This window comes from Ochotona princeps, chromosome 3 (assembly GCF_030435755.1).
Source record: "Ochotona princeps isolate mOchPri1 chromosome 3, mOchPri1.hap1, whole genome shotgun sequence".
In the NCBI taxonomy this organism is placed as follows: Eukaryota; Metazoa; Chordata; class Mammalia; order Lagomorpha; family Ochotonidae; genus Ochotona; species Ochotona princeps.
The window spans coordinates 40609521-40626935 of record NC_080834.1 but is presented as its reverse complement, the minus strand read 5'-3'; the positions used below and the strand labels follow the sequence as shown (position 1 = coordinate 40626935).

At 40.2% G+C, this 17415-nt stretch overlaps 1 protein-coding gene across 2 annotated transcripts in view; it reads right to left on the bottom strand.

Moving 5' to 3' along the window:
• The window catches only part of CYYR1 (cysteine and tyrosine rich 1), a 123610-nt gene that overhangs the window by 92109 nt on the left and 14086 nt on the right, over nt 1–17415 (bottom strand). Inside the window, exon 2 of one of the 2 annotated variants that reach the window (XM_058661731.1) lies at nt 743–871. The exons of the other annotated variant lie outside the window; for it this stretch is intronic. Within the exon in view, the coding sequence (XP_058517714.1) occupies nt 743–834 (92 nt within the window). The 5' untranslated portion in view covers nt 835–871. The remainder of the gene's footprint in view (nt 1–742; nt 872–17415) is intronic. 2 annotated transcript variants of the gene reach the window in all.

Sequence of the window (17415 nt, the reverse complement as noted above, 5' to 3'; positions counted from 1 at the left end):
TACACATAGGTAAAATGCCAGCGGTTGCCAGCTACTTGACTGCTTTAGAAGCAGAATGGAGTAAACCTAAGTCAGATGTCATGACATCACTCACACACAAAGAAGAAAAAGGAAAAGAAATGCAAATAATTGTACTAAACCCCTGCATATGTCAACATATAAATATTGTTTTGCTTTGTAAGGGGAGTTTCAACAAATTAGTTTCTTTACTGTTTATGGAAACAAATATCGAAATTTAGAATTTCTCTATAGTTCTTTGACTAAAATTAGCAAAGATTACTTTTTATAGTTATGCAAAGAGGAATACTCAGTACTTACAACTAGATTTTCACACGTTTAATAATTACTTGGCAAGCAGGCATTGCTGCAGTATTTCCTATTGTATGTCTGTTTTTCAATGAATAGAGGTTAGCTAATAAATGCACTGTATATGTTTTAAAAGAATTAAGATAGCATGACATGTGTAAATTTAAAAATACTTCTTTGGGGCTTTGGAGAAAGAGAGAGAGAGTAGAGAGAGAGATGACTCACTGAGATACCTGGATTCAAGTTTTGGTTCTTATATATGAATGTTATTGTAACACAGAGACAAGACATTTAAAATGATCAGATAGAGACAATCATAAATTCTGTGATTTCCTGCTGACACTCCAGTGAATCATACTGAGACGCCATGACTGAACACAATATGGATGTCACTATTGCAACACGTCTTCTCACGTCATCCTTTTCATTTACTCACTTCTCAAACGCCAGTGCTGGGCGAGACAAAAACCAGGAGCTTGGCACTGAATCCTTCCATGTGGATGGCAGGGACCCAATTACTTGAGCCATCACTTGCTGCCTTCCAGAGTGCACTTTAGCTGGAAGGTACAATGGAGAACAGAGTCAGCCTTGAATTTAAATACTCTGACAGGGGATGTGGATGTCCTAAGAGGCGTCTTAAGCAATACCCACCCGCAACTTAAAATGATCAAGCATTTCAGTGCAACCTGAGAGTGACATTTTGGTTAGGTATAAGGAAGTGAAGTTAGATGTTCTTTCAAATAGGTTAAAATGCCCAGAAAAGAACTTAAAAGATTCCCTAAATCCTCTAAATAGCAGAGCTAGCTTGAAACTTCAACTCTTCTCATTCTATTTCTGGATTTCTCAGTCTTGGTACTAATGGCATTGTAAGCCAGATAATCCATGAATGTGAAGGACTGTCATTTGTATTATAGGCTATTGAGCAGCATCCATGGTCTCTACTCACCAAAGACAATAGCACCATTCCTGATAGATACAAAAAAAAAAGTGCCAAGACATTTCCACATGTCCAGTGTAAAGCAAAACAGCTCCAACTGAGAACTCTTGCTGTACAAATCTAGACTTTTTAATTTCCTAAAGTACTTGGTGACTGGATAGGATGTTTTATTGGTTAGATTTAGAAGGCAACAGTCAGATATGGGTAGCTCCATGCCCATAAAAAAGAATGGACCATATTCTTTTCCTTTAGTCTCTAAAATTTTTATAATCACTCATCACATTGGAAAAATCATTTGTAGATAACTTCAAACTATGCATGCTTATTAAAAATTAAATGTGTTAATTTCCACATTATTTGATCATCCATGTACACTTTATAACATAGGGAAATAGTAAATTTGAAATGACAAGATATTGATAACTATACATTATATAATTTCTTCCTGATACCCCAGTTTATCATCTACATATTCCTGGGATCAACACAGAATGAATGCCACTGCTACAAAACATTTATTTTGTGCTGTTCCATGATAGGAAAACAGCATGGGTTGAGGGATGCCATGATGAATAGCCATCTGTTCACACATACACACGGGACTAAGTGCTGTCTTCAGGCATTTCTCACCAGAATTCTGAGAAGTTAATACTCTCCTCTTCCTCTGTCTCAAAAGACCCATTTATTTATTTATATTTTACAGAGAGAAGGACAGACATAAAGAGTTCATCCATCGACTGAATGTCGCCCCAGATTACTGCAAGGGCCAGGGCAAGACCAGACAGAAGACAGAAGCTTCATTTGGTTCTCCCTCATGGTGGCAAGGGTCCAAAGACTTGGGATACCTACAGCTGCTTTTCCCAAGCCACTAGCAGATGGTTAGATGGGCACTGGAGCAGGTTGGACATGGACCAATATCCACATGGGTTGTGAACATTGCAATCACTCATTTTACTTGCAATGCCACAACACCAGCTCCATGATCTTCTCTTAAATAAGAAAACCAAAGTCCAGAGATGTGATTAATTTATCTAAATGCATCAGCTATTCTGGAATTAGAATTTTTGACAGATTTTGTTGGTCTCTACAGCTCTATCTCTTTGGGTTATACAATTGATAGTTTGTTACACAAAATTTTATAAATGTCAACCATGTGGGTGATATTTTAAAACATCCTGAGACGGGGATACACAATGTAGCCTGGTGGATGATATATCCCAAGAAACTGGCATCCCTTATGGACAGTGATTCCAGTCCTGGCTGCTCCACATCTGGTCCAGGTCCCTGCTTATGTGCCTGGGAAAGTGTCCCAGGATGGACTGTACCTAGATGAGAGGCTAGATAAGAAGCTCCAGTCTCCTGGCATTTGTTTGGCCCAGTCCATCCCTTGAAGTCTTTTAAGGAATGAGCCAGAAGATGGAACATTTCTTTCTCTCTCTGTTTCTGTAACTGCTTTTCAAACACATTAAAAATCTTCAATAATAATAATATTCCTGAGCCTACAGCAATGTTGCAGCATGGCAGGTTAAGGCAGTACTTGTGGTACTAGTTTATGTCCTGACTGCTCTACTGCTGATCCTGTTCCCTGCTAATGGCCTGGGAAAGCCTCCAAAGATATCTCAAATGGTTGGGCCCTGAGACCCCTTGTGGGAGGCCTGGAGTAAACCTGAGTAGGTTTAACCCACTGTAGCCATTTGACTAACAAAACAGCAGGTAGAAGATATATTTCTCCCTCTTTCTGTAATTCCATCATTCAAATAAATAAGTAAATCTTTTTTAAGAGTTCCTGAGCCTTCATAGGATTGACTGATGTGTAGAAAAGGCAGATACAGAAAGATCAATAAAACATTTTGTTTTGCCTCAGGAATTTATAATCAAAGCGAGATGACACATACACACAAACACATAAAACAGAAAGGAATCTAAACTATGAGACTTGTGAGAATACATTGCTGCAGGAAACAAAAAAAAAAGGAATTGATTCTTTTATTGACTGAGTAGATAGAAAAATGGATTGAGCGCAGGGAAGTTTGTTTACATATTCACAAATTCAGAAATGTAAATGGAGCTTTTTATTTCTTGTACTTTCTATCTGCCTGGATCAATCTGCAGCTGGGAGTATTTTATAATGGTGCAGATTTTTTACTGATTCCTGACACTGGCGATTTATAACTTCTCTCTTGTTTGTCAATCTTGGTAGATTTGCTAATTTTATTGATAGTTTAAAGGATTAGCCTTTGGTTGCATTGTTTTTCTTTTGTTTGCAGTTATTCTGATTTCTGTCTTATTTTTTGTATATCTAGTAGATTAGTGCTTTAAATATTTTCTTTCCCAATAAGCTTGTTTGTTGCTATAAATGTGTAAGCTTTAGTTGCTTACATTTTACTTGCATTTTTTTTATTTGAATTGAGACTTCCTCTCTTAACCCATGGACTATTTTTATGTATGTTTTATTTTTGAATATTTATCCATTTTCTTCTAGTTCTGTTACAATTACTAGCACTGCTAATGTCACCTTCAGATAGCATATTGTGTTGATTTTAGTTTTTATTCAGTTTGTTTCGTGACCAAAGACATAGTTTAATATTCCATTAAGGTTCTCTGTTGCATAGTGCTCTAAACCATTTCAGTCGATCTGACTGATTGATGGTATTGTTGAGTTCTGCCATATCCTTTCTGAATTCTCTAATAGTTCTGTCAATTTTATCAACTGAGAGGAATCTACCATAATTTTGAGCACCTACTTATCCTTTGAGTTCTAGCTTTGGTGAAAATCTTAATTCCTTTTGAAAATATTTATTTTTACTTGGAAGGCAGATTTTAAAAAGAAGGTGAAACCAAGTGAAAATGTCTTTCACCTGCTGGTTCACTTCCCAAATTGCCGCAACGGCCAGAGCTAAGCTGATCCAAAGCTGTGTGCAAGGAGCTTCTTCCAGGTCTCTCACATGGGTGTATGTTCCCAAGGATGGAAGGTATAAGGTCTCTGCTACTTTCCCAAGCTACAAGGAGGAAGCTGGATGAGAAGCGAAGCAGTTGGTACAGGAACCTATGCCCATATGGGATGCCAGGGCAACAGCCTCCATCTTAATTCTTTTTTGCTAAGTATGTAAATATTTAGGATGGTTATGTTTTCTTGGTTGATTAGCCTATATTATCATTCTAATAGTATCACTCTTTGTTGCTAGTAACATTTTATGCTTTGATTTCTGCTTTCTCATATGTTAATATGTCCACTTCAGGTTTCTTTTAATTGATGTTTACTTGGTACATATTTTTTCATATTTTTGCTTTTAATTTATCTATATCATTTTTGTTAAGGTGAGTTTTACATAGTGTGTTTTAGTTTATGAAGCTAATATTCTGTGTTTTAGGTATGTTTTAGACTCACTAAAATAAATACTGATACATTTTAGGGAGATTTTTTGGCTTTCTGCTTTTTTCCTCTGGTTTTCGTGGTTTTGTTTTCTCTTGCTCACTTTTAAGCTATATAAACATTTGTTAGCATTCCATCTATCGTGATTCTTTCTGTACTGCTATTTTTGGATGCTGTTTTTAGTATTCCAGGGATTATAGAATATATATTAATTTTTCATTGTCACTTTGAATCAATTTTGCTGATTTTTAATTTTTTAAATTTATTTGGTTAGGACACAGATTGAGAGAGTAATAGACAGAGAGCCATCCCCAGTTCCACTAGCTGTCTCCTAAAATGCTTACAATGGTTAAGACCAGGCCAAAGACAATAGCCAGGAACTCAGTCCAGGCCTCCCAAGTGGATGGCAGAGTTCCAACTACTTGAGCCATCACTCTGCTTCCCTGGATACACATTAGCAGGAACCCAAAGATAGGTGGCAGAGCTGGGACTTGAACCCAGGCACCCTGACAGGTTTATCGGAGTCATAAATGACGTTTTAATCACCAAGCCAAATGCTGTCTTTGAGTTCATTTTGTTGTGGTTGGTTTCTTTTAGATTTATTTATTTATTTTTATTGGAAAGTCAGACAGACAGAAGGAGAGGCAGAGAGGAAGATCTTCCGTCCATTGATTCACTCTCCAAGAGGTCACAATGGTTGGAGCTGAGTTGATCAGAAGCCAGGAGCCTCTTCTAGGTCTCCCACATGGGCGCAGGGTCCCAAGGCTGTGGGTCAACCTCCACTGCTTTCCCAGGCCACCTATGGGGAGCTGAATGGGAAGTGGAGCAGCCGGACTATTAACTGGCATCCATATGGGATTGTGGTGCATGCAATGCAAGGACTTTAGCCACTATGCTACCACGCCAGGCCCTTTGAGTTCGTTTTATAACACCTTGGTCAGAACACAGAAACTTTATCATCTTACATGTCTCTTATCCTTCCCCCTTTCTTGCTATAGTTACGTTATAATAACACCTGCAGTCACTAATGTGCTATACACAATGTAATGTTTCGCACTCAGCAGTCAAAGGCCTTTAAAGGCAACAAGAAAAAAAGTGGCTGTACCATTTATTCACATGCACATATTTTTCTAATTTTTCACTTCCTTCCGCTATTCCAAGTTTTCTTCCAGTTCATGTTTTCTTTCATAATAACTCTACAGCAATTGTTACACATCAGGTCTACTGGTTTATTAATTTCTCAGTTTTTCTTAATTTCATAATGCTATTTATTTCATTTTTATTTTTATTTGTGAAACAGAAATCTCAGGTGACAGTTTTATTTTTGGACACTTAAAAAATGTGAATTTTTTAGCCTCCCTGCTTTCTGATGGAAAATGCACAGTCACTGAAATCAGGCATCACCTACTTCGGATGTGTCATTTTCCTAGGCCATTTTTCAAGACATTTCTCTGTTCCCTTCATAAAGTAGACTATGATATATTTGATTGTGGATTTCTTTGGATTTGTGTTGTCTGGAATATAATGAGCTTCTTAAATTTATAGCTTCTCCCTTTTGTAACATGGATTTAAGATTTTTTTTTACTCTGGTGAAAAGAATGCCTTCCTTGTGTAAATTTATGTCAGAGATTGTCCCACAGACATTGTGGCTCTGGTCCACATTTTCATCATTGTTTCTGTTTTGCATAATCACATGACTGGATCATTTCTATCCATTTGTCGCCAAAATCACTCATGCTTTATGCAACTATTAAGCCATCGAGAGAAATTGCTAAACCTTGATTTTTGCTCTAAATTTTTATGGTGGCTTTTTATATTTTATATTTTTGATGCATGGGCCATTTCACTAAATTTAAATAGGGCTTTCCTTCTTGATTTTTGTTACTTCAAAGCAACTCATTTAAATGTCTCCCTTACTTGCATGCTTTTTTCTTTTGTGAATTAAAGCTTAAGTCCTTTGTTTTTTGCATTCTGGATAATAACAGTGAATTCTTCTCCTGCCTTAAAATTACTTATTTGAGAGCCATACACACACACACACACACACACACACACACACACACACACACTTGCACACACACATCAAAGAAAAAAGTAGACAGAATTCCCATCTGTTGATCGACCACCCCCATCCACCTTCCACAGCCTGAAATTAGATGCTGGGGTCTCAACCTAAGTTCCCCACGTGGGTGGAAGGAACCTTGCTACTGAAGCCTCATTGCTGTCTTTCAGAGTCTGAGCTGGCAGAAAGCTGAGACAACAATGGAGTCAAGAATCAATCCCAGATGCTCTCATAAATTTATTGGTAACTTAATCAGTGTCTCAAGAGCTAGACCAAATCCTACCCTTCCTTGGATTTGTCCAATATTATGAATATTTGTATTTTATTTATAACTGTGGAGAATTGTGATATTTGCATCTTGGGAGGGCATACGTTTGGTTCCACTCAGACCATAAATTCAAACCAGAACTTGTGGATTGTGGTTTGAACATCAACTCCATTTTTAAAGCTTTTGCAGTCATGTCCAAGTCTTTTCCATATGTACAACAACCATTTTCAGGCTATGACCTTGATGGTTATCTACCCTGTTTTCAGGTCTTGGAGTCTACTATGGGATATTAGTGGTCAGCGTCCAGCATGTGTAACTTGACAAGCCCCAGGAGCTCATCAACAACCATATGGATCTCAATTTACTTCATCTTAAAAACACAATAACCATAAAATCAACTCTCTTTAATAGTTTCTGCCCTGAAGGCAATCCTTTTTGGTTCTCTGGCTAGAAAGATGGGCTTTTTTTTTAAATCCAACTATTTGCATATTTCCACAGTTCGCTCATTTCTAGGGCCAACCAGCAGAAAAGAAAGAAAGCAATGGGAAAACACCCACCTGGCTGGTACTACATCATTCTGATCAGAAAGGAAGGGTCTTCATTTCCAGAGTGTTAGATTTATATTGGGTTCTATTGTTGCCACTGTCTCTGCTGTTACTGCAAGGGGATCACATGGGAAGCAGGGCAAAAGAATACAGAAAAACAAACAAAAAACAATATTGTGGTCCTTCCCTTTGTATGTGAAGAAAACTTGCCTATGTGTGTGTTTTGAGCTATGTTTGCAGCAGAATAAAGAAAAAAACTGGTATAGTCAAGCAGTACAACTGATTCTGGTCCTATTCCCCAGGCTGTCAGCAATTAGTTACTTTCCATAATCCTGGAACAACCTCTTCCCACATTCTTTCCAGGTTCTCCTGCTACCTTAGTGGAGGGCAAAATATTGACATTCCTTTCTTCATCTTGCCAGAACTGGAACCAACCTTCCAATCAAAGGCAAAACAGTAGTTTACCACAACCACTAGGCAAAAACCACACACACAATATACATGTATGGTAAGCAGGCTGTCCCAAGTCAGCAAACTAAACAAACAAACAAACAAAAAACTTTTGGAATGGATAGACTGCAGCTAGACCTTACTCTGATCAATGACCTTTTTTGGAGTGCCATCTGGTATTTATTTCCTACCATGAAAATCCTTTCAGTCTGAAGATGGTTGCAAAATGGGTTGCGTGCACCATTAACAGTGGCAAATCATTGCACGTTTTATGCCTGTAAGCCTTATAAGCACTTCTAGTGAGAGAACTGCTGATTAATACAGTTTTTTTTAAGCCTAATCAGGGCAATGCTAAATTGTTTCATGCAAAGACATATGCAAATCTATGGAGCACTGTAATCTTCCTGCTGGGAAGACCAGCAGTTTATGCACCGTTTTGTACATTAACGATTGATGCATTATCAATAGAAATGAGCAGGCATATGCACATTACATATTTCTGAAAAGTTGCAATTAAAACAAATTCTGAAAAGGCAATTCACTGGAACTTCATAATGAAATCTTTCATAATGCAAGTCATTACCTCTGCATTTTGGATAAGACAGGTGTGAGCATTTTCATAAATCAGGTTTATATTTTTCTACATGGATTAATTTTCTCCGTTTCTGATTCAGTTTCCCCATCCCACTCACAGGTCAGTCAGTTTTGGGCAGCAAGGCTGATTTGTACAGCAAATGTCTGTGCCTTTCGAGGCGGTATTATGCTTTAACCATCCACTGGGCACCAGAACACAGCACTTAATTCACAGCCTTGGTGCTTATCAGACAGCAATCACATTTGATTAAGAAAAGCATTTGTTTCACTCAAGGCCGGAAGTGCTCTCCTGGGGAGAGATGCCCACATTTCAGCAAGTGGCTCTCTCTTACTGATGAAGTCTGGAGCGCTAGGGAAGGAGACTCTCACCAGCACCAGCACCTTGTGTGGTCACTTATACCCACATGATGTTGGGGAAGTCACTTGGCCCCACACCTGTTTTCTTGTCTTTCCCAAATCCAGAGGTTCTCAAAGTGCAACACTTCCAAAAAGGACAGGAAAAACATGGAAAGCATATCCTAAGTTCTTTTACATTCAAATAGATACCTTAGCACGACTGTAAGACAAAGAGGTGAGTTATTACTATTATTCTGTCTTTACAAGTCGCAAAACAAGGCTCTGTGACAGTAGGAAGAATGAGTTCACAAAAAAACAAAGGAAAATGAAAATTCACCCAAGTGCAGGCTGGCGGTCTAAGCATGGCTTAAAAATCTCACCTGGCATGGCAAGGGGGCAATTAGAGTTCAACACGAGTTTCAGGACATTCAAACCATTGAGACTACTATGAATAAATTGCTCTTAATGAAGAACAACATCACCAAAGAATTGTTCTCTTTCGTACTTGGTTAGGAGCAGGGGGCTATCAGCCTTATGTGAGGAAGGATATACTTGAACTTCCTTCATCAAAACAGCTTTCAGCATTTACTCAATAAACATAAGCTCCAACATGTTCTTACATGCAATGCTTTGAAGGCTGACTTATATAACTAGACTTTGTTAAAAACCATTGTGTGTCACCATGGGTTATTTGCAACAAGAAGTAGAACTTATTATTATTTGCAAAATACAGTCTAATGAACGAGCTCTGCTCACCTTTTAGAAATTGTGAATTCACACAACTATACGTCTAAAGTAATCTGACACAATTTTCTTCATTTTTATCATATCTGAGTAAAGACATAAAATGCTCTTATTATCTCTAGGGTCATCTTCTCCTTTCTATAACAATGAATACAGAAACTACTAATTCTGCTAGTAGAGAGTTTGCATGGATTAAATAGCTAGGGCTTTCACCAGGGCGGTGAGTGCATCATCATCCTCTGGAATTTTCATTAGTTACGGATGTATTCATTCTGTAGTTGGGAGACAGTTGGGACCTAACGTATTCTGGGCTCCAGTTGCCTGCCAGAATTCCTCAGCCATAATGGAATAAAAATCTTTGAGTGTAGGTAAATCTTTCCTCCTCTGTTTTATCAATAAGCCATTTTGATCTACAAACGATGAAACTTGAAAAGAGTGGAATAGGTTGCAGCTCATATTACCTAATTTACAGTGCATATTTACCCTAGCAAAGTTGACATAGAATTAAATCATCATCATCAAATCAGCATTTCGGTTCTAGTCCCTACCATCTGATTATAACTTATCACAAACGGAGTGATTAGAAAGATATGGTTGACTCTTTCCCTCCTTGTACTGTGCAATAATTCTAATCTGTATTCCTCAAAAAATGTTCTCTGCGGTCAATAACATATCCATATTAGGATTGGGTTTCTGGAAGCAAACATTTACTGAGATAATGTATATTAGTATAGAACACCTAACATCTCAGACTTTTCATGTTTAAATGTAAAATTAACCTGTGCTTCAGTGATCAAGTGATCAACTGGTCATTTAGTCCACTGTACCCTTGTAGTTCCAATGATGAGTTGAGAGCCTGGCTTTATATTCTCTCAGCTCTGCAGGGTGGAAGCACACCCAGTTTAGGAGTAATTAACAAGAGTGTACAGAAGAGATACTATTACTCCAGCACACAAAAGTGAATCTTATCCAGATATTGCAGGCCAAAAAATGCTCCCACCAAAATCTTGTGATTAATATTCTTTTGAGTGTGCATGCCATTTTCTCTCTATATTCCTCTGTTGATGTACAGCTCACTTTACTTCATCTCTTGGTTACTGTGAATGCTGTGCTGTGAATGGACTTGTGACTATACATAGCTTTTGAAACTTTCCCACACAAGCACATGATAAAAATTTAAGGAGAAAACTGTTAACTAGCCTGATTTGATCCTAACGGATGGATATGTCTAAATTATCACACTCAACCCTATAAGTAGGTATAATTTTACATTGATTAAGGAAGGGAAAAGGCTATAGGAGTTAGGCTTGCATGAGGATAGCACTGAATCACTGCCATTAATTCTATCTTGAAAGCTTCCTGAGCTATTCGGAAGACCGTGGGGAGCAGTAAAGAGGAGCTAACCATATGCAGTTTCAAGTGGCAGTTTGTTTTGTGGCAGTTGAATGAAAGTACACAAATTATTTAACATATTTTGTTCACCTGGACAGCAAGCAATGCAATACTGTGGTCACAATGGTTATTGTGAAGGTATGTTAATCTCTGCCGGGACAGAGATAAGTTTAAATATAAGGTTGTCAGCTGCACTCAATCCCTGACACTGCAAACACAGCTCCTCTACTAAGCAGTGGTGATTCCTGTCTCATCAAGGCAGCTCCTATAACCTGGCCTGCGAATAGTTACATGCTGACCTCTTAGCACTTCGGATCCTGAAAGGATCGATCCTCAAGTAAATGACTATGATGTCTCATATTCAGTTCTGAATTATCTGCCATTCCATGACGCCTAGCACTTCGGGTAACAGAAAGCAGTGGAAAAGCAAACAGAAAATAAACACATTCGCTGTTTCCATCACTGTAGGTGCATCAGGGAAGGGAAGATCAGCTTGGAAGGAGGTGAAGGGGGCTGCAGTCACACTCAGACCTTGGAAGGAGGCGAAGGGGGCTGCAGTCACACTCAGACCATGGACTCCCGAGCTTCCCTAGGGCTCTGCCTTGGATTGCGTATCTTCTTACACCTCTCTGCAGAAGATCTGATTCATTCCCACTTGCTTTTTCAAGCAGCATTTCTATTTCACTCCCAAATCTGTATGTTATACACTATACTCTCCACTGAGCTTCTGAATGGTACATTCCACCAAAGAAGGTTCCCTCCATTGTAACAACATGTTAAAAATGAAATCCATTTCCATGTCTGAATGTTCTTGAAGAGTCCTCATCAGATCCTGACACACCATCCCCTAATCATCCCAAGTGAAAAAAATGTTAATATGGACTTGTTCCTTGTCCTTGTCCCCCATCTCCAGCACCACATTCCATCAGTCCTCAAGCCCTACCTTCTTTTGCCATTGCATCTGACAGGCTAAACCACTGTAACATAACACTAGACCTTGATATTCAATTGAACTTGCAGTAGGAGCAGCCTCAGAATGATCTACAGTTGTCAAAAGTATAGAAAGTCAACCATGAGCCAGACCAAACAAATCAGAAGCTTCATGTTATCAAGGTGTCTGGGGCATTCCATTTAACCATTGCAAACTTTCTCACTGTTTTATTTTTTAATTAACTACAGTGGTCTTCAAGCAAAAATTATAGGTAATATAAAACACCCATATTCCTCAACCTAGATTTATTACATGTTAATAGTTTATAATATTTTCTTCAGATACTCATTTTTTTAAAAAAAAAAATTATGCTGGTTGAGGTTTACCTTCCCACATGTCTTCCTAGGGTGACCAACTTGTCTGAGGGACCGTTCCCATGGCAGCAATGAAAGCCCTGCATCTTTGGATGCTCACTGGTATGTATCAGACCCCTGAGGGTCAGGGGTGCCTTCCACACAAACACAATTTAGATGCATATACATGCGCAGCTTGTGTGTGTACATCTTCATCAATGACACGGGACTGATTTTATTATTTATTCAGTAACTTGTCCCATGTTGTATACTATTCATTCAGGGAACTTTAGGTGGTTCTTTTTCACCAGCATAAGCAATTTTTGAGGTTTAATATCTTCTTTCTTAATTTTACTTTATCTTCTTTCTTTATTTTACTTTTTATTAGAAAGCCAGCTATAAGACAGGAGGAGAAACAGAGAAGATGTTCCATCCATTAATAAACTCCCCAAGTGGCTGCAATGGCCAGAGCTGCATCGATCTGAAGCCAAGAACCAGGAACCTCTTCTATGTCTCCCACGTGGGTGCAGGGTCCCTAAGCTTTGGGCCATGCTCCACTGCTTTCCCAGGTCACAAGCAGGGAGCTGGATGGGAAACAGGGCTGCCAGGATTAGAATGGTGACTACATGGGATCTCAGTGCATGCAAAGTGAGGACTTGAGCTGTTAGACTACCACGCCGGGCCCTAATATAATGTCTTCTTAAGCATTCATTTATTTTAATTGCTGGATCCCATTCTAATTAATTTATTTATTCTCTTCTGATGGAAATTTGGCTTGCTTCCACTATTTTGTCTTAAATAACATCAAATAATGTTACAAAGTCCATGTACATTGTGGGGAATGTTCTAGTGGGTCTGTCTTAGGAGATGCCTACCTTCATGTTTGCCATCTGGTCATATTGTTCACCAAATGTTTATAATGATTTAATCTCCTCCACCAGCAATTTGAGAACACTTTCTTCTCTTTCCATATTGCCACACGCAGAGTTATGGGTTGTTGTGATCTTGATGTGATGGTATTTCATTATCTTAACACTGCTTTTCCCGGCTGTAGGCAGCCAGGTTCGCATTGCCCATCCAGCACGGGGTCTCCAGGTTCGCATTGCCCATACAGCACGGGTCTCCAGGTTCACATTGCCCATCCAGTACGGGTCTCCAGGTTCGCATTGCCGGAGGACTCGCAAGATGGTCGACATAGGAGGAAGACTGTGAGAGAGCTCACAGACAGAGAGGGCTAGAACGCGACAAAAGCGTAAGTGGAGCAGCATAGAACTACAGGGAGAAGAACGTGAAGTTCCCTGGACAGTGTGGAGCCAAAAAAATCCACACAACTAGGAAGAGCAACCAGGGAAAAACAAAGCAAAGGACAGGGAAGATGACTTTCCGCTCCTGACCTGCTGAGTCACCTCTGAGTGCAGACGCTGAAAGCCGCCGACCCACCCAAAGACCGACCCGCAGACGCTGTGGCCGTGAGGACCGGAGGAGATTGGGACCCGCTGGCATCTGCTCACCCTGGTCACCAGGACTCGCCAGGACCTGCCCCGCTGCGGACACCAGGACCCTGAATCACCGGGACCCGCCGGCATCTGCCCACCCTGGTCGCCAACCCCCGGGACCTGCACCAGCCGCAGCCTCCAGGCTCCATCGCGACCCGCGCGGAGACCAGCAACGGACGCAGCAGTCGGGAGACGCACTGGCGGCCAGGATTCCCACCAGAGGAAGAGGCAGACTGCAAGAACCTGAGGTTTGAGTGAGTTGGGTGGGGACAGTGGTGGGTTGGAGGCTTCGGGAGTTGGCCCCCCAGGGGCACGGACAGAGCCTGAACACAATTGGTGCTCGTCTCCCCGCCCCTCCCTCCCCCCCAGACTCCAGCCTCTAGAGACACAGGGCGAGTGCCTTGAAACTGCCAAAACTGTGTCTGGGAGAAAGGCAAAAGGCACACTGGATACTCCCCTGTGCCTTTGCGGTCTGGCACTCAGCTGGGCGGTGCTATCCCACAGGAACCCAAGCACGCCTCTGGGCTGGGCAGTTCCCTGCTAGCGCCGGGGCGGTCAGTCCCCTGCAAGTGCTGGGGTGGGCGGGCCTGCGCAGGAGGCGTTTCCAGAGAGCACCTGGAACACCCCACGCCCTATAGTCCCTTGCTCCGAGCCCTGTGATCCAGTGCACAGGGGGCGCGCACAGAGAGTGCCTTCACTCCCCCACGCCCTGTGGTAGCATACCTGTAGGGGACGAGCTGAGAGTGCGCTTTGAATCCTCTGGGCCCTGGAAGTGGCGCCCTGAGGTCCAGTGTTCTGGAGACGCACCAAAAGTGCCTTGAAAATTCCCACACCCTGCTACTCCACGCCTGCAGACTCCAATCTCTACAGGATAGTGCTTGGAGACCCCTCAGCACACTGGTGCCTAGGTCTCTCAAAAAAGAAACACTAACACAATGGGAAGAAATACCAGTAAAGGTAATGATCCAGATGAGAGTGCCAACACCCTACCAATACAGGATCGAAAGCCAATGTCTATTTCGGAGATGCGAGATGAAGACATAGAAGATCTACCAGACAAGGAATTCAAAAAAATAATGTTAAAATATGTCAGAGACAATGAGAAGAATTGGGAGGACTTCAAGGAATTCAAGAACCACATAGCCTCAGAAATACAACAAATGAAAAGTAAAATCCTTGACTTAGAGCACAAAATTGAGAGCCTAACCAACAGAACAAATACAGCAGAAGAGAGGATCTCTGAAACGGAAGACACACAAAACGAACACACCCAGTTCATTAAACAGCTGGAGACAAGTCTGAACAAAGCCAATAAGACCATACAAGAAATGAAAGACAACCTCAGAAAATCAAATATTAGGATTATTGGCCTTCCTGAAGGAGCGGAAAAAGAATCAGGAATGCAAATGGTGCTCGACGAAATTATACAGGAAAACTTTCAAAACACTTGGAACATGAATCCAGCTCAAATCCAGGACGGTCAGAGGACTCCCAGCAGATATGACCCAAAGCGATCTTCACCCAGACATATGGTGCTCAAGTTCCACTCCAATGAAGACAAAGAAAGAATCCTGAGACAAGTACGAAGCAGAGAAAAGATCACATACCGGGGAAAACTAATCAGGATCACGGCTGACTTTTCTGAAGAGACCTTACAAGCAAGAAGAGAATGGACAAAGATCTTCCAAATCCTGAATCAGAACAACTGTCAACCAAGACTATTGTACCCAGCAAAGATCTCATTCGTATTTGAGAACGAAATCAAATACTTCCACAGCAAAGAGAAATTAGAAGAATATGCCAGCACAAAACCAGCTCTACAAAATCTCCTTAGAAATGCACTAATTCCAGAAAAAAAGGAGGTGAATCATAAGCAAAGATGGCAAACAGGAAGGTCTCCCCACTAAAGTCCACACAAGGAAGGGCAATAACACAGATATCAACACCCACAAAAACAAGTATGGCAGGGCAAAATCACAACCTCTCAATTTTAACTCTCAACACAAATGGCCTGAACTCACCAATCAAAAGGCATAGATTAACAGAATGGATTATCAAACAGCACCCAACTATCTGTTGCCTACAAAAGACACATCTAACCAGAAGAGATTCGAAGAAGCTGAAAGTGAAAGGTTGGAAACAGATATTTCATGCCAATGGACGAGAAAAAAAGGCTGGGGTAGCTGTCTTAATTTCAGATGATGTGGACTTCAATCTGACACACATCAAAAAGGACAGGGAAGGACATTATATATTGGTGAAGGGACTGATCCATCAGGAAGTAATTACCATTGTGAACATATATGCACCAAATTCAAACGCACCTAGCTACGTGAAGCAATTACTCACGGACTTAAGGGGAGACATAGATATGCACACAATAATAGTGGGTGATCTTAACACCCCACTAACAACTATAGACAGATCAACAAAACAAAAACTCAACAAAGAAACAACAGAACTCATACAAACAATAGAACAACTGGACTTGGTTGACATTTATAGAATTTTTTACCCTAAGGCCACAGATTATACATTTTTTTCAGCAGTGCATGGCACCTTCTCCAGGATCGACCACATGATAGGACACAAAGCAAACCTAAATAACTTCAAAAAGATAGGAATCATACCATGTACCCTCTCAGACCACCACGGAATGAAACTGGAAATCAGCAATTCAAAATGCCCCAGGAAATACAGAAACTCTTGGAGGCTGAACAATATGCTACTAAACGAACAATGGATCAGAGAAGAAATTAAAGATGAGATCAAAAAATTTATGGAAACCAATGAAAACTCTGACACAACATTCCAAAATTTGTGGGACACTGCCAAAGCAGTGCTACGGGGTAAACTCATCGCAATTGGAGCTCATGTCAAGGCCCAAGAGAGGCGCCAAATACAGGAACTAAACACACACCTCCAGGAACTGGAAAAACAACAGCAGAAGAGCCCCACACACAATAGGAAACAAGAAATCATCAAAACAAGGGAGGAAATCAACCAGATAGAAATAAAAAAAACCATACACAAAATCAATGAATCAAAAAGCTGGTTTTTTGAGAAGATAAACAAGATAGACACTCCACTGGCCCGACTGACAGGTTCGCATTGCCCATACAGCACGGGGTCTCCAGGTTGTGCTGCGTTTCTTTCCTGTGCACATGCATTGCTCACATGCCTCTTGTGCTATTCAGGCACTGCTTTTGTGAATCATATGATCTCTAAGTATCTTTCAACACAATGTCCTTATATTTTTATCAATTGCCCTAAAAAGTTAAATCTTTTTAAAAAATTGAGATATAAGTTCATCTGCTGTAGAACTCATTTTAGAGTATAGAGTTCATTTTTTTAGTACACCATTTCTTTTACTGTCGGCTTGTTATTTTTTATTTCAGAAACTTCTCCTATGATGCTGACAAAATAAGGTCATTTTTCCCCATTTATAAAAACTATGAGCATTTTTAGCTATGGGTTGACCTGAATTAAGGTTTATCCATATGGGTGTCTAATTATTTATTAAATAATCCATATACCCATACACCATAATCCATATATACCATACACCATAATAATCCATATACAATAGTTTATAATTTCTTTCTATCATCTATTGGATTTCCATATG